General features: G+C 36.3%; 3 protein-coding genes across 4 annotated transcripts; 2 read left to right on the top strand and 1 right to left on the bottom strand.

Annotated features, from left to right (window-relative positions):
• Positions 1-1,072: 1,072 nt before the first annotated feature.
• On the top strand, positions 1,073-5,279 carry LOC107552647 (glycerate kinase-like). Of its 2 annotated transcripts, none has more exons than XM_016234581.1 (5): positions 1,073-1,158; positions 2,636-3,034; positions 3,537-3,688; positions 4,074-4,249; positions 4,358-5,279. In XM_016234581.1, the coding sequence occupies exons 2-5, from the start codon at positions 2,682-2,684 to the stop codon at positions 5,255-5,257; spliced, it is 1,581 nt and encodes a 526-aa protein (XP_016090067.1). In that variant the 5' UTR covers positions 1,073-1,158; positions 2,636-2,681; the 3' UTR covers positions 5,258-5,279. The 2 variants fall into 2 exon arrangements, with proteins under 2 accessions (XP_016090067.1, XP_016090068.1); XM_016234582.1 differs by lacking the exon at positions 1,073-1,158 and adding an exon at positions 1,512-1,663.
• Positions 5,280-6,031: 752 nt separating this feature from the next.
• LOC107552648 (T-cell leukemia translocation-altered gene protein homolog) lies at positions 6,032-8,347 on the bottom strand. The gene is made up of 3 exons (XM_016234583.1): positions 7,994-8,347; positions 7,782-7,836; positions 6,032-6,112 (listed from the first exon to the last, which is right to left on the bottom strand). The coding sequence occupies exons 1-3, from the start codon at positions 8,202-8,204 to the stop codon at positions 6,070-6,072; spliced, it is 309 nt and encodes a 102-aa protein (XP_016090069.1). The 5' UTR covers positions 8,205-8,347; the 3' UTR covers positions 6,032-6,069.
• Positions 8,348-13,009: 4,662 nt separating this feature from the next.
• Positions 13,010-15,138, top strand: LOC107552642 (tumor necrosis factor receptor superfamily member 4-like). Its single transcript, XM_016234578.1, has 7 exons — positions 13,010-13,037; positions 13,136-13,246; positions 13,457-13,588; positions 13,674-13,743; positions 14,373-14,683; positions 14,770-14,877; positions 14,964-15,138. The coding sequence occupies exons 1-7, from the start codon at positions 13,010-13,012 to the stop codon at positions 15,023-15,025; spliced, it is 822 nt and encodes a 273-aa protein (XP_016090064.1). The 3' UTR covers positions 15,026-15,138.
• The last annotated feature ends 3,016 nt before the right edge of the window (positions 15,139-18,154 follow it).

Here is an 18,154-nt window from a genome sequence, read left to right on the forward strand (position 1 = left end):
GTTTACTACTGTTATACTTAAAGTATACTTTTATATACTAGAAAGTGGGCCAATTTAGTCCCAAGGAGTATTGAAATGGTACACTTACAAGTATACTACTAGTACACTGATATTTGTATACGTACTTGAACTTTACTTAAGTATACTTACTAAAATAAACTTGAAGTATACTACTTTTTGGTAAGGGATGTTCCCTGGATTGTCCAGGAACATTTGAGATATAGAAAGACAATGAACTAGAATGCAGGTTTAGTCATGAAAATGGACACATTCCACTTACCCATTTCCTGCACAATGAAAATGATTGTGAAGTTGTTTGGTACTTGTAAATGAGGGCTTGTGATGTACTGTACTCTTCTCCCCATGGGTGTGAGTAACAGATGGAGCTGGGAGACACTGATAACAGGAAGAATGATGAAAAGACCTCCGTTGTTTTGGTGACACAAAATAGGCTAACGCTAACTGTGAAGTATGACTAAATTTGTACATACTTTAGTGTGCAATTTCACGCGTTGCGAATGTTACAAATGTACGTTGTCATAGTTTTCGGTTTGTATTAGCTGACTTACTGAATACTGCCACCTTTTGAAGAAAATATGTCATTGCTTATTTAGAACAGTCTTTTTACACAAAGCAAAAGCTAAAGTAGCATATATGTTGATTTTCATTCAACTCGAATTTCCAACTTTCTATTAATGTAATATATGGCCACTTGTGGCAGGCGCACTTGCACTGTCAATCGTAAACAAAATAAGTTAAAGTTCCTGCGTGATAATAAATGTGTCCGTGTAAAATACGGTAAATGAACTATTCTGTTGATAATTTCGCATCTGCAGAATAAACGTCACTTTGTTATCGTGCATGTTCGTGAATGAATCTTTAAAGCGAACGAATCGTTCCTGATCTCTACTGACTCGTTTTCCTGCAGTGACTGTAGTTCCAGCCAATAGCATTCGAGTGTAGGCTGTGAAGGCGCCTTTCATTGGTTAGACTTTACCGAACGAACTCGCCAACTTCACTGAACGAGTCGGGGCTTTAGACGATTCGTTCATTTAAAAGATTCATTCACAGATGGACTGGCACTGGCATGTTTTTTACAGCCTTTGTTCGTGAACTATGGTCTATTTCCCTGTTGATCGAGAGGGGGACTTTCATCATGTGAGTCAATCTTGTTCACAACAGTCAAGCAGAGTAAGGGGGCGTTAGAATTATGAATGTGTAAACCTGACATGACTGATAAACAAATTAAAAAGACGCTAAGACGTTATTTAGACTTTGTTTTCTATGTCTGAAGTGAGCAGATGTTGGGAGTATGGAGGAAAAATTGTGGTAAAATAATCCTTTGTGTGGATATGTGTGTGTTTTCAATGCATTCTGCAAGGGTGGTGCATCCAGAGCCGTGTAAACACTGACCACCCCATTACTGGACTTTAACTTAAGTGTCACAAGGCTATTGTGGCACCTCCTCCTACTGTTTTGGGATGCACTCTTGATGAATCCACAAACATCTTGTAACTGGCTAGCTCGAAAACTTCTCTCTGCCCTATGGTCAACTGTAGTCAATCATTTCTCACTCAGTACACAGGCTCTAGTGTATAAACAGTTCTCTAATGATTTTGTCAGGTCTTAAAAGAGCTTCAGAATTGCCAGGAACAGTGTGCAGGTACGTTCTCATAAACTCAATGAAGGCTGTGTAAGGATGGTGTTTGAAAAGGGATCTCAAGGACACTGATGTTGTGATAGAAAGTATTATGTATTGACTTTGTTTCTAGTTGACTACAATTGGTCATTTAGTTGTGGCTGTCTTATAAGCTTTTTTTTCAGCCTTTTTTTTTTACTTTAAGCATTTTAATCTGCATAGCCTATGCAGCCCGTTACATTATTTCTGATTGTAATATTCAATAAATATGATAAATAATATAAAGGAAATGTCAAATAATAACGCAATATAGCACACATTTTATGATATAATTAGTCAATATTCTGAGATCATCTGCATCAGTTAATTATTGTCCTACCTTTCCAGCTTGGGAAATTATCAGAAGTTGTTTGCCTCAGTCCCAGAATGTACCAGTATTTTGAGTAAATTTAGAAAACATTAAATATTTTTGGGTCACTGAAAAGATGAAATATTTTAGAAAAAATGTTAGAGTCGCCAAATCCATGGCAATGCACAATTGTGAGTGAAATAGTGGGAGTAACGTTTTTCGGGAACCTCTAATGTTACCTTGTCAGATTTGGTGACCATGCTGTTTATCTACATCTGTTCACATCAGACCAAAATGCTTTTTGAGGTTTAAAACAGAGGAGATTAGACATCACCAGAGTGAATTTGGGTAACATTAATGTAATTGTGTGTGAAATAAAGGGGGGTACAGATTTTGGTAAAAAATGTAAAAAAGAGCTGTATATCTGCAGCTGTTCATATCAGAAAAATGCTTTCTAGACATCACCAGAGTGAATTTGAAAGCTGTAATTTTCATGCTGTTTTGTCAGTGTGTTAATACTGATGTAAGGAACACTTTAATTACTGGTTTCTTAAAATTCAAACATAACACATTTGTTGGTCAATGATATTTTTCAATTATATTTAGTGATACTAATCTGTCTGTTTTATATCTCTTTATCCCCTCAGGTATTAAGTGGTTCTCTTCATCTGATGTGGATAGTTTGATTGGTTTATGGCTCTCTCACGTTTTTTTCACCTGCAGCACCCACTGTGGGTGAGCTTAGCATCACTGTGCTCTCGCAGTATGTCGTCATTAGACACTCGAGCCCGGGCTGTGTTTTCTGCAGCGGTTGAAGGTGTGCAACCAGACATAGTGGTCCGCAGGAGTCTGGAGCGACATGGAGACAAACTACTTGTAAATGGACAGAGTTTCACACTTACCAATAACCTTTATCTGGTGGGCTTTGGAAAGGCTGTGCTGGGGATGGCAGCAGAAGCGGAGAGGATTGTAGGAGACCATCTAATTAAAGGGGTGGTCAGTGTGCCTCATGGTATCCAGAAAACACTACACAATCATGGGAAAGAGTAAGTATTTTAGTGCTTTTTTACATTACATATTTTAATGTGCTTCTGTTTAATGAGCAATTTATACAGAAATAAACTGGGATTTTCACTAGTTGGTCAGTGGTTGCCCAAAAAATGTAGTAAGAGTACACTACTGTAATGTGAAATATTCTCATGATACTGTAATGACGATAAATTGGTTTATTATTAATTAATGATTAATTATTTAAATTGTAGTTTTAAGTATTTGGTTTACCTACTTTATGCTGATTTAAATAAAAAATCCAGAATATTTTTTTTACTATTATTGTACTATTCGTTCGTTCATTCATTCATTCATTTTATTAATTTTATTTATTTATTTTTACATAATAATAATAACCCTGCAAATAGGTTTCATGCAAAATATAATATATAGTCATGTAGCCCTGATGTCAAACTGGCTTCAGAGTTTTCAGCTTGTATTTGGCTGCACACAGTACAGTCTGGATGTTACTGAAAATCTGTTTGTATGTCCGGACAGGAAGATGCTCCTTGAGAATAACAGCAGAATTACAGTGATGGAAGGAGCAAAGAACAATTTACCGGATGCAGATGCCCAGAAGTCAGCAGAGTGTATTCGAGAACTGGCCAGCGGTCTGACTGAGAAAGATCTGCTGCTCGTGCTCATCTCTGGTACTTTTAACTTATTTTCTTCATATAGAATCACTTTTCTAATTCTAATTCTAATCATTGTAATTTGGCACTCAAGAAAAATGATCAATGTTAAAAACGGCTTAATATTTGTGTGGAAACAGTGATACATTTTTTTTTTTTTTAGGATTCTTTGATGAAAAGATTTATTTAATCAAATAAAGATTTTTTTATTTGAAATAAAAAATATTTTGTAACATTGTAAATGTCTTTGTTGTCACTTTTGACCAATTTAATCAATCTTTACTGAATAAAATATTACTTTGTTTAAAAAAAAACATACTGACCCAAAACATTTGAAATGTGGTGTATTTTCTGAAAGATCTTGAAATGTTCATGTTTTTTCTTTATATTCATCTATGCGCAGGTGGTGGTTCTGCTCTTTTACCTGCTCCAGCCCCACCCATGTCCTTGCAGGAGAAACAGGATGTGACACAAAAACTTGCAGCAGCAGGGGCCACTATTCAGGAGTTAAATACAGTAAGGCGAGCCCTGTCATTGTTGAAGGGTGGAGGTCTTGCCCAATGTGCCAACCCAGCCCAGGTAACACTATTACATAACCAAAAGAAAACATGCAGCACAGTTTTTTGAGCAATACTCCATGATGTTTGTTGAGCATAATTTTTACTTTGACACCACATTCTCCTTAAGGTAGTGGCATTGATTCTGTCAGATGTTATTGGAGATCCTCTGGATTTGATAGCCAGCGGTCCAACAGTCAGGAGTGACTTCAAGCCAGAGGAGGTCTGGGCTATCTTGGAACGTTATAAGCTCTCTTACTCTCTTCCTTCCTCCATGAATGAGGTGCTTAGTAAAGCTAGACCCCATTATGGGTTGCAGGTCCAAGAACAGCCAGAAGAAGTCCAAGACCATGTTTTAAACGTCGTAATTGGCTCAAACACTATTGCTCTTGAATGTGCCAGCCGTAAGGCTGTTGAATTAGGACTTCGACCCGTCATTCTGTCTCCAGGAGTATGTGGTGACGTTCGCTCTGTTGCACGACTATACGGGCTGCTCTCACGTTTTGCGTGTTACCCAGAGAAGGAAACTCCTCCAGAACTCGCTGCAGAGATCCTTCAGCTTGGACCAGAGGTTGGGGTAGAAAGCTGGGACTTGTGTCGCACCATGAACGTGCTCGTAGAGGAGAGGAAGGAAGGCTGGGGTGCGACCTGTCTTCTGGCTGGAGGGGAACCCACTGTGCAACTGACAGGAAAGGGCAGGGGAGGGAGGAACCAGGAGTTGGCTCTGCGGGTGGGGCTTGAGCTCAATAGTGATGAAGTAAAGAGTGGTGCGGTGTTCCTCAGTGGAGGAACCGATGGACAGGATGGCCCCACTGAGGCAGCTGGTGCCGTCACTGACGGGGAATTGATGAAAGAGGCCATGTCTCAAAGTCTGGACATTGATGGCTTTCTCACCAATAATGATTCGTTCACATTTTTCTCACAGCTCACTGAAGGACGACGGTTACTCATGCCTGGACTGACAGGAACCAATGTGATGGATGTGCATGCTATGCTGCTGCCACCATCACCCCAAAGAGACTTCCAATAATTTGACTCCAGGTTTCTTTTGTGTTTGGAAGCAATAAAATTATAGAGGGATATTTTTTTCACTAAGGTGTTTCACTTTTTAAGATTTTTTCATAATATCTCTTATTTTAACCACTAATGTTTTTTTTTTCTTGTCATGGATGACTCCTGCTTGGTCCTGAACCAAAGTAAGGTTCATTTCAATGTGTATTGTTATACACTGACTATAATACAATTTACTTATGAAATAAATAACAGTAAACTAATACACAATCAGATACAAATTGTATTTATTATTTGCACTGCAAAAAGACAGCAGTAACCTCTTGGACTGAAAGCATGCTAGAGGCACACTTGATGTATTTTTTATCTCTGTAGTCAATTCTATTTTCTTACAACACTGAAATGAAATGTTTGATTTCTACATACAGACCAGATGACTATGTGAACATTTGGGACCTTCGTTCTGAGTAGTATTCCTGTCAGTTTTTTTTTGTCATATGATACTGTGTGAGAATGGTTCAAGTTTTGCTATCTTCAACTTCCAATTCAATTCAAATAAATTAAAGCATTCTAAAAAAAATCAGAGCTGCTATTTATCACAGCATGCTCCTTTAATGCTTTCTTTCCTGTGCACAGCACCATTCTGTCAGGTATTTTAGAGCATATATTCATGTGTTTGGACCTTGAGTTTTGCACCACAGTTCATCACAGACAGCTTCACAAGTAAAACTGATTCACTGGCACAAGCTATGATTATTTAGTCTTCTTGAAGGATTGTAATTGCCTTTCTCCATCTTATGTGTCTGTGATCTTAGTCCAGTTGCAGGTACATCACTCACGGTGGGTTTTCATGGCATCGCCAGCTGCACTTTCCCTAGGAAAATGGAAAATATTAGACTTGAAAATGGAACAGCAGTTTACAACATGGGTATGCATAAATTACTTTTTAAACCAAATACTGATGTGTTTAGAATTTCATGCCACTTTTTTCAATAATGTTTTATTAATAGTGCTTTTTATTACATTTGAATTAAAGCATGTGTCTGTCTATCCTCTGTACACTTCAAATCCTATGATCTCACTCAACGGTTCCCGGTATTCTGAAATTTTGTACTACCTGCAACCTGCAGGTAAAACAGTCATATTTTAAGCTAAAATGGGTAGCATGTGTTGTGAGGCACAAGAGAAGCTGTCAGATATAGTACCATAGTGTGAGATGTTAAAAATATAGGTACTTGTCAGCGGAAAAAACTCTTCAGAATGTTCTGCCTACCAGCATAACATTCATATGATGTGGTATAACAGCAGGCTTCACCAAGCTCCTAAAACCATGCAAATATAGCGCTGGCATCATATACTGATAAGTAGCATATATGTACAGGACACTGGCTTATTACAAAATGCACAAGTGACTTAGAACTCGTCCACACACGCATTATTTGGCCATATTCAGAATTAGAATTAGGAAATCAGTAAGCAACGATCAATTAAATTCCAAGTCTTTTGTTAATTTGTCACGTGACAGACTTAAAATTAACGAATCATTCATGAACACTAGAAAGGCTGGTTACTTAATTTGGTCCCACTTTATATTAAGTGTCCCTAATACCTGTGTACTTGCATAGTAACTACATGTGTACATAGTATGTGTAAGTACACATTGGTACATAGTATCTACAGCTGTAATATTTCTGTAACTACACACATATAACAACCCCTTTTGGATGGTTTGTGTAAGTACAAATGTGTAACAGGACATTGGTAACAACACTTTTTTTCACTTCACTAAGTACTAGTGTAGCTGGAATTATATAACTACATTTTGTAACAACATGTATAAGAGTAATTGGAACCATTTGATCCAGGGGGTGGAGATGGGTAGGTTTAGGGGTGGAAATGGGATCCAGGGGGTGGAGATGGGTAGGTTTAGGGGTGGAAATGGGATCCAGGGGGTGGTGAAGGGTAGGTTTAGGGGTGGAAATGGGATCCAGGGGGGGGAGATGGGCAGGTTTAGGGGTGGAAATGGGATCCAGGGGGTGGTGAAGGGTAGGTTTAGGGATATGTAAAGTGGGAGGACTTGGATGTCGAGTTGGAGTTGGTGCACCACTGTAATACCAGTGTACTTGCATGGTAACTCCTCAGGAACTGTCCACTTAATATAAAGTGTAACATTCTGGACACCAACCACAATTTATATGTAAAGCCTAACTTACTGGCCGCTGCTGTGTAACATCAGAGTAATTACATGATAAATCTAATATAAAGTGTAACACTTTCTTTACCGAAAAGTGCTGTTAGTCCTGTTACACACTTGTACTTTCATTACCAAAAAGTGTTGTTACCAATGTCCTGTTACACATTTGTACTGACACATACCATTCAGTGGGTTGTTACATATGTGTACTTACACAAACATTACAGCTGTAGATACTATGCACCAATGTGTACTTACACTGTGGTTACATACTACGTACACATCTAGTTACTATGTAAGACACAGGTATTAGAGACACTTAATATAAAGTGGGGCCCTTAATTCTTACCATCCGCTCAGGTGAGGCGCAGTGTCAGGAGTCCCGCCATTCTGCCCTCCAGTCCCTGAAGAATTATTACAATTATATTTAGTCCAATTACTACCTTTTAAGGGGCGCAAAATACATGTATATACAGTCACAAAATTGTATTCAACTGTCGTTTTATAGGAATTATTATTGATTAGGTGGAGCAACATAATGGAGCACCTCTAAATACTCACCCTGTCTGTAGTACATATCGTTGACAGTGTTCCCGTACACTTTCCAGGCAAAGTGGATGGCTACGAGACTAATGATGAGCCAGGTGAACAGTATCTTAAACACTGCAACTCTCATGTCGTTGGCCAGCCAATCGTCCACAAATTCGGACAGAAAGGACACCAGACTGTCAACCATTCGAGACAAGAATTCAAAATCCCACGATTCCTCCATGTCGTGTGTTTTTTCTCTCTCTTACATTCTAGTGTCTGGTTCTAAACTAGATAGCCAGTGCTTTCAGAGAATGTATGTAATTGAGCATTCATCTTTAAAGTAAACAAAGCTGAGCCGCTGTCTTCTTCGCAGAGCGATGTGATCAACCTGAGGTTTGAAAATAATCGCGATGTCATCATCGCCATCTGTCGGCCTGGGGTGAGTGTTCAGATACAGTATATTAAAATAGTATATTCTTCTAAGATTAGATTATTCTAAAATATTAAGATTAGTCTATATTAAGATTCTCCATAGAAATTAGCAACTATATGGTCGCTTCTTCAATTTTATCAACTGTATATTTATGATCACGTGTGTCATTTTTGTAGCCAAAAAAAAAATCAGATTTTTTTCTTTTTATTATCGATTAAAATTTTCCAGGTTTTCAAATTTGTATTTTATATAGGCTATAGTTGGATAGTTGTTTTATCCTTGTCCCAGACCAAGACTTTATAAGTTAGGACAATTATAATATGAATTATATATATTATAGGCTATATTACATATATGTTTTAAACTATGATGATAAACTAATTTGATTTATTTTGTGTGTGTGAATATATATATATATATATATATATATATAAAGGTGCATCTCAATGAATTAGAATGTCGTGGAAAAGTTCATTTATTTCAGTAATTCAACAATTCAACAACTTGTGTATTAACCAGCGTTTTGGTGCTTGACTGGCCAGCAAACTCCACAAACCTGAACCCCACAGAGCAGCTATGGGGTATTGTCAAGAGGAAAATGAGAAACAAGAGACCAAAAATTGCAGATGAGCTGAAGGCCACTATCAAAGAAACCTGGGCTTCCATACCACCTCAGCAGTGCCACAAACTGATCACCTCCATGCCACGCCGGATTGAGGCAGTAATTAAAGCAAAAGGAGCCCCTACCAAGTATTGAGTACATGTACAGTAAATGAACATACTTTCCAGAAGGCCAACAATTCACTAAAAAAATTTTTTTATTGGTCTTATGAAGTATTCTAATTCGTTGAGATAGTGAATTGGTGGGTTTTTGTTAAATGTGAGCCAAAATCATCACAATTAAAAGAACCAAAGACTTAAACTACTTCAGTCTGTGTGCATTGAATTTATTTAATACACAAGTTTCACAATTTGAGTTGAATTACTGAAATAAATGAACTTTTCCATGATTCTAATCTATTGAGATGCACCTGTATGTATATATATATATATATAATGGCTGCCCCACAGTTGTAAAGTCATTCCCATCACAGACTAAACCACATACGAAACATACATATTTGAAGCAATCAAATTTATGATGATTTTGGAATTTTAGAAATGTTCATGATATGAAAATTCATGACTTTGATTCTCCTTATGTGATAAATTAGTGGTATAATTGAAAATTAAAGTTTGTGAGAGTGTGACGGAATATGTATTATGTTTAAAGAGAATTTGTTGGATTAATGATGGATGGATATATAGTTATTGTACATATATAGTTATAATACATGGAAAAATTGAACAGGTTTCATCATATAAATACTTGGGTTCCTTACTTGGGACAGTTCATTATGCTGGTCTTCTCACATCAACAGTCTGTGTTCTAGACTGCAACAGAGGTTATATTTTTTTTGCGAAGATTAAAAGTATTTGGGGTAAATCAGAAGATTTTATTTCTGTTCTATCAGTCTGTTTTTGAGAGTTTGATAAGAAATGGTATTACAGCATGGTATGGAAACCTGACTGTCCAATTAAAATCGAAACTTGCTCGACTTGTATATGCTGCTCTAAAAATTGTAGGTTGGGAAGCGAAATGGCCTATACAGGAGATGTATGAGGTATCTGTTTTAAGACAAGCTAAGAACAGTTTTGCAGATGACACACATATTTTACATGGAATATGTTACCCTCAGGGAGACGTTTGAGGACTTTGATGTCCAATTCAAATCGCTACAAAAATTATTTTGTGCCAACTGCGGTTAAATTATTCAATAGAGAATTGCACAAATTAGATGCTTTATTGGTATACTATAGATTTTAATTTGAGTTTGTGTGAGTTTTATGTTGTGTACTGGCCAGATCATGCTTGTCCAAGATGAATATCCCTCAAACGGGACATTAAAGTATATTCATATATTTATTCATTTAGTGAAAGCATCAGGTCCAAACTACTGTTTCCTACACATCCTGGGCACAAGGGGATGGAGATTCTGAAGAGTGGAATGTCTTGATTTGCAGCTTATGCACCCTATTATGGAATTAAACCTATTTACCATAGTAATAATCTTTCAGTATTGTTTACCTGGTTTGGAGTTGTGAATGCTGTGCTGTAACATGCAGAGAAGTGAAACCTGGCAGCAAATGTGACTGGTGAGAGGCTTAAAATATGTAAGTGTATTTTTCTAAGTGTATTTTCTTTGAAGTACATATTTCATTTGCAGATTGACACTCTTAAGAATGAGGCGGGACCTGTTTGGCAAAAGTTACCATATAACCCAGTATTGTCCATAGTGTTTTCAGTAATTTAATATCAATGCACCGAAGCTAAAGAATTAATAGCTCCCTTAAAGGGATAGTTCACACAAAAATGAAAATTCTGTCATCAATTACTCACCCTCGTGTTGTTCTAAACCCGTAAGAGCTTCGTTCATCTTCGGAAACACAAATTAAGAAATTTTTGATAAAATCCGAGAGCTTTCTGACCCTGCATAGACAGCAATGCAACTGAAATGTTCCCAGGCCCAGAAAGGTAGTAAGGACGAGAATACTTTTTGTGCGCAAAGAAAACAAAAACAACTTTATTCAACAATTTCTTCTCTTCCGTGTCAGTCTTTGATGCACATTCACAAGAGTACCATGTTATTTTAGTTTTCTCTGCATACAAAAAGTATTCTTGTAGCAGTATAGCTTCATAAAATTATGGTTGAACCACTGATGGCACATGAACTATTTTAACGATGTCCTTACTACCCTTCTGGGCCTTGAACGTGGTAGTTGCATTGCTGTCTATGCAGGGTCAGAAAGCTCTCGGATTTCATCAAAAATATCTTAATCTGTGGTTCCAAAGATGAACGAAGGTCTTATGGGTTTGGAACCACAAGAGGGTGAGTAATTAAGAACATTTTACAAAATACTGATAAACAGAAAGGTAAAAAAGAAACTGAGCAGAAGTAGGTCAGCTGAGAGAATGTACTCCAATTACGGTGTCATTCCCCACCATCACCTTAATTTCATTTTCTATTTTTATCTTCAAAGCTGAGTAAACTGTCTAATAAAGAGCACATTAGTGCAGCAGTCATTTTGTTGGGAAAACACCAAGTTTATTCAAAATTGATCTACTTTTCAGTTCTTTCTTTGTGTATGTGTGTGTGTGTGTGTGTGTGTGTTCCCCTGTTATAACTCTCTACATGTAAGGACTTTTTAAATCCTCTTTCTTAAACAAGATCACAGACTTCTCTGTTTGAAGTCCGGAAGAAGCGTTGATAACATCTGCACTATGTCATGGTAAATGGAAGCTCTGCACTCTTTTCTGCATAGAGAAAGATGCATTGCAGTTGTCTTTCACTTTTCAGACTTATATTCCAATTACAGGAACCCATTTCAGTGATTTTGTTTTATGTATATATCATTTTTTCCTGTACTAAATTATCCCATATCATTAATTGCTTCTCAACTGATGATAAAGAGTAAAACAGAGCACACTTATTCTCCACACGTCTAACATACCCTTTTTTTTCCCTGTAAACAGCAGACCAGTAAACCAAGGAACCTCATCTATTCTGCCCTAAATGTGTCAGACCTACCTGTTTTCAGTACTGCTACATAAGAGTAGGTTTTTCCTATGCAAAACATCTCTGAGTCATTAGAATACACAGAGAGAGCACCTTCACATGTTACACTTGAGTGTGTCATTTAATTTGATTGCTTCAAAGATCAGTCAAATAAATTAATATCAGACCTGATGTTGTCATGAAGCAAATGTAAACTGTGGGATGCTTTGTCTTTTCAAATTTTGGGTGAAAAAGATTGAATGAAAGTGACAGCAAATAGTTATCTTGAAAACGTAATGAAAGAACTGAATTAATACCATCAGATAAGTCTCTGAATTTGGCATGTTAGAAATATTAAATGGCTGTCCAATAAGATCATAATTAAATTTGATAAATCATAATTTACATCCATGTTTTCTCTGTCCATATTGTGAGAACATTTACATTCAGAGCCTAGAAAATGAATGTGTTTTAATGAGAAAATATGGGTTTTTGTTGTATTAATACAGCATACATTACAGAAATAAGTGCCAATGATTTCAGAAGAAAATGATACAGTTTTGAGGCAGTCCTTCAAATTTGTGTTTTAAATTTAAACATCTTAAATGTAGAGCATTTTTAGATGTCTTGTTTTATTTTGTAACCATTTGACATGCACCAGTCAGATTCAGAGCAATCGAATTCAACAAATAAAGCTAATGGCTTTTAATAAAATGTTTTTTCATTCAGCTTAAGGCTTTTGACATGATCAATTAAAGAAAACACATAACTGTACAATCCTACATGTTATTTTTCCAATGTGGGTGGCATGTAAATAAGTTACAGTGGGGAAAGTTGCCTTTTCAAACAAGGTTGAAATGTCACCTTTGTCGGTTGCATGGGTAGAGGTTTCAGTCGTTATTTCCTCTCATTTGAGAGTTACGCTCAGTTCCAACACTCTGTAACCGCGTACTGATGTCATGTTCTTTTACATGAAAGTCCTTTCAACTCTTCTGTGTATACTGTTACTTCACCAAAATGCAAGCACATCTTGTCCAGCAGGTATGTATGATTATTGTTGAATACCTGGATTTGGGATTTACTGTTGGGTTTAAATGGATATCGGTCACATAACACCTCATTAAAGATATCTGTTGATTGCAGGTCATAGACAAAGTTATGTTACGAAAAAATGTGAGGCCTGTCCACAAAACCAATACAGATCTACAAGTGGAACATATTTTCACTGTGAGAACTGCAGCAAATGTAAAAAAGGTAAGTGCCTGTTTTTTAGATAGATAGATAGATAGGTTTAGTAACTGAGAATGTTACTGTATAATGCATGTGATGCTGTAAGATACTGTAAACCACTCAATATGTGGCATTTAACTTACACCATTGGATGTGTACAAAAGAAGGCAAAATCAGAGACAAAAACATAATTTCTATTTTCAACAATAACTTACATAGTTTTTCCCCCCTCAGGTAGTAATGAGCTCAATTCTTGCACATCTACAAGTGACACTAAATGCAAATGTAAAAAAGGCTTTACGCCCATTGATTGGATAAAGGAAGAGATTTGCTCTTGTGAAAAAGGTTCGGGAATAGATGAAACAGGTACACATATTAAATCCTGCCTTACTGAATCACATCAAATAATTAAAGAGCATCTCATGAAACATGGACTATGTCTCTCTTCTAGGAATATGCAAAAAATGTGAGGATGGCTTCTTCACATACAAAGAAAACTCGATTTGTCAAAAATGGAGAGAGTAAGTTTTTATGAATAGCAAAAAATTTTCATTTCAAAGGATATATAGTTTGATAGCCTCATGCAAATGCCAATTCAAAGGGCTGTTGTCAAGGGGAGGCAACCAGGAACGATGTCCCCGAGCCCAGAGATACGAAGGGGACCCTATTCAAATGTTATAGCCGACTCATTGAGGGGGAGCATAAAAATTCCCCAGTAAAAAGGTTGAATGAATTTCAGTCATGACCCTAAAGCATATTAATGATCTCAGCAGCTTTGTTTCGATGTATAATAAGCACTCTCTTGTGCAAGTCTGATGATTCGGCACTGAGACTACAAAGGGATAGGTTAGTCAAAGAATGTAAATTGTGTCATCATTTACTCTTCCTCATGTCATTCCCAAAATGTATAATCCCCCCCCCATTTTGAAGAATGTTTTAGCTATTTTGTCCATAAAATAAAACTTTCATTGTATAGGCAAGAAAAATACTAAGATGTTTATCAGAATTTGTGTTATGCAGAAGAAAAGTCAAACAGGTTTATAATGACATCGGCATGCGTAAATGATGACTGAATTTTCATTTTTTTACTGAATTATCCCTTTATAATTTTTTTTATGAAGAGAACTGCATTTAATTTTTTGCTCTGTAGGTGTATAAATGGGATTGTGACCGCAGGCACTGGCACTTCTGATGCTGTCTGCAAACACGCCTCGAAAGAGGTGAAAGAAGCTCCCACAAAAGAGGGGAATGAAGCTCCTACGAAAGAGGTGAAAGAAGCTCCCACAAAAGAGGGGAATGAAGCTCCTACGAAAGAGGTTAAAGAAGCTCCCACGAAAGAGGTGAAAGAACCCCCTAAAGCCCACATTACCCCATTCCAGGCAACCACAATCTCTTCTACGACCACTTCAAGAATTACAGACTCTTCTAACAACATACAAAAAAACAGCCTCTACAGTTTGTGTAATCTTCCTTTATTGCTTCCAGATTTAGTAATCCATTACAATTTGTTTCTTTCTTGATAAGATTTAATTCATATTTCATTTTAGGGCTGGTCATGCTATGCGCTGCTATTTTTCTGCTGGCTGGACTCCTGTACCACAAGTGTAAAGTCACCCACTGTATTCATAACCACAAGAAAGTGGATTTTCGAAAAGGTGGAGTACCCTTAGTTTATCATACGACCACGTGTGTGTGTGTGTGGCTACACTATATTCATCCTTCTTACATTTATTTTCTCTAGAAAGTGTATGCAGAAAGCCTGTTGAAGAATCTGGGGAAAAGTGCCAGTCTTTGCTTGTCTAACGCTGTTGTTAATGGCCTCAGTGTTTCTTTTTGTGGAATATTTTGTATGCATGCAATATTGGTTGTTTTATAACTAGTTTAATTGCTGTTAACTTCATTAAATCTCCACTTAATAACACCACTTAAAGGGATAGTTCTGGCATCATTTACTTACCCTCAAGTTGTTTCAACCCTGTATGAGTTTCTTTCTTCTGTTCAACACAAAAGAAGATATTTTGAAGAAGAATGTCGGTAATCAAACATTTGATGGTAGCCAATGACTTTTTTCTTTTTGTACTATGGAAGTCAATGGCTACCGTCAACTCAAAATATTGTCTTTTGTGCTCAACAGAAGAAAGAAAATCATACAGGTTTGGAAAATCTCGAGGGTGAGTAAATGATGACAGAATTTTTATTTTTGGGTGAACTATCCCTTTAAAAAAAAATACAGTCAATGCCTTATTTTAATTGTCTTAAATTGTAGAGCAAAGTTTTTTTTATAATTAATATTATAATTAATATTTTTAATGCGCTTCAGTGGATGTTGTAAGAATTATGAAAATAGTCAAAAGTAGCTTACTTTAGGGGTTTCTTAAGACCCGTTTACACCTGTTTTGGGCAACCGGTTTGAAACCTCCGGGGTCCAAAACAAATTCATCCACATGTGAAGGTGTTCAAAGTCATATTTAAACATTGCGCTTGTAGTGTAAATGCTCATCCATTTGAATTCAGATGGCTAATTTAATATAAGCCGTGAATTGATTTCAATTCATTACTTGGTGATAGATCTACTTCGAAGTCTGCTGATTAGTGAATTTGAAATGCAAACTTCATATTGCCTGAACTTCAGTCGATAGCTGTAGGTAGATCAATGGATGCCATAACCTTATAGAGTCATTTCCATGTTGCCACAGTGACTCGTGCATTCCTGAAAGAAATATGACAAATTACATGAGTTTCCCATATTTAGGTGGGCTAAAGACAACTCTGAGAATATTTTCTTTTTGTGTAGCCTAATTATAAAGATTTAATGTTGTTTCTGTGAAATGGAAATAAATGGGCTGTATAAACCAGTGACATTTCTGTAGGCAGTAATATTTTTTATATTTTATTTTATGTTTGTTATCATTCTGTGAAACGTGTCTGATTATATGGTGTCTAATTTACAACTTTAAATAAAGGACTAAATCTAATATTCTGTAGCATAAATACCAGGCTAATTTTATTTTTGTTGTTGGTCTCAGGTGTTTTGACTGAAATTTTTAAATATTTTTTAATACTTTTCCTTATTTTTGGAAATGTGTTTTTTTTATGTTTTCTTCTTATTGCATTAACTCTGGTATCAATGCTCTGGTCTCAAAACTAAAACTGACATATAAATCATGCATTTTCGTCATGTGGATCTTCGTATTTAAATGCACTTATAGCAACGTCAGAGCTGGTATTGTCCCCTCCTACATTTATGTTTCTTCTGATAGTCGACAACGTCCTCTGCCTCTGTCTCTAGAAACGCAAAACATGTTTCGGTTGAACTTCAAATTTTCCATCCACGCAGTACTAACGTTCCCCTGAAGCTAAATGCCGTTATCCACCTTCCTCTTAAAAAGCCACAAGGCTGTTAACAGTTTAATTTCAAACTTGCATCTGCTTACCTGGTTTTGTGCTAAAGAAAATCTAGTTTGACTACTTGGATAAGGCTTGTGATGACTGAGCCTTTACCAACTATACTGCAGGACTATTTAATTTTTTTGGACAAATATACCAATGAGATGTAGGCTACCTAAAATGAGTTTATGATATTTGTTATTTTTATCATACGATATGTATTAAGGGGGAGATCATTTCTAGATGTTCTTTCTGTTTGATTCATCCGCTGCTCATACACTTGAAGACGTCTCATTTTGTGTCAAAGTGTGAGGCGAGCACCCTGCACAGAACTTTTTGTAAAGGATATGAAATGAGAAGTCAGGTTTTGTTAACCACAAAAATCCCTGACAGACCAGCTCAATCCATGAATTTCAGGAATAAAATTTGAGTAGAAAGCATGTGAAAAACTGTATAGAAAATAAAATCTAAAGTAAATTTTCTGCCCGTGCTCTGCCATGCCTGCATGTCCAACAGAATATTTTTGATACAATCTTTTTGCATTAGTGTCCGAGAGCTCAGTAATCTTGGAACCTGTTCATTTCCTTACTTCATCTGAGAACCACATCCTTTGAATTCTTGTCAAAGAGCCTCACTGCCACGAAGATCAGAGTTTCCCTCACGTTTTTCAGTCGACTTCTTGTAACAGAGAGTAGGTTGTTGCAATATAACATCCAACCATTCTTTTGCTAGGAATAAACTGAAATTATGCATTTAGAGAATCTTTACTGATGTGCACCATCAAATTTAAACATTGATACTACAAACAAAACTTACAGACGCAGTCTATGAAATGGCCTTTGTCTTTTTGGAAAGGTTTTGCAAAATTTTTATCAGAATGTGAATGTAGCCGTGGATGGACATGGAAGGAACATTTCAAACTAAATACAAGAGTCAGTTTTTCTATAGTGCAAAAAATGTAATAATTTGTTGGGTCTATTTTACAGGAAGTGGTTAAAAATATTATTCTATCAAATTATTATATTTGACTTTGAATTGATGCTTTTTAATGTGACTGAGTTTTGTTTTGAACAGTATTTTAAATTACATTTCTATGAATGCTATATGTTTCTGTAAAATGCATATGTGAAATATTTTTTAAAAATTATCACATTAGTTGATATTTTTAATATAAACGTTTTTATATTATTGTATGCTAAAGTTTGCAGCTTTTTGTGTACGTTAAACAGACTCAACAACAACAAAAAACAATTACAAATTCAGTACGTTTTTCATGGTTCAATTGAACTGCTTGCAATAGTTGTATTTTTAGGGTTGAGCTGCATGTATAATTCATGAGCATGACAATATATGGTAACATGAACTCTGTGGTGCACAGTGGGTCCACGCTGGATGTGTAATACGGTGGCTCATCAATTTTAATAGCTTACATAAAACCGAGAAAGAAAGAAAAAAAACAGTGTGAATGTGTCATAGTTAGATGTACGCTTATGTGACGTAAACCTCATGCAGAGCATGACATTTCACATAGACCACTTCAGTCAA

Source organism: Sinocyclocheilus grahami, unplaced genomic scaffold (assembly GCF_001515645.1).
Source record: "Sinocyclocheilus grahami isolate Dianchi unplaced genomic scaffold, SAMN03320097.WGS_v1.1 scaffold455.1, whole genome shotgun sequence".
Lineage (NCBI taxonomy): Eukaryota > Metazoa > Chordata > Actinopteri > Cypriniformes > Cyprinidae > Sinocyclocheilus > Sinocyclocheilus grahami.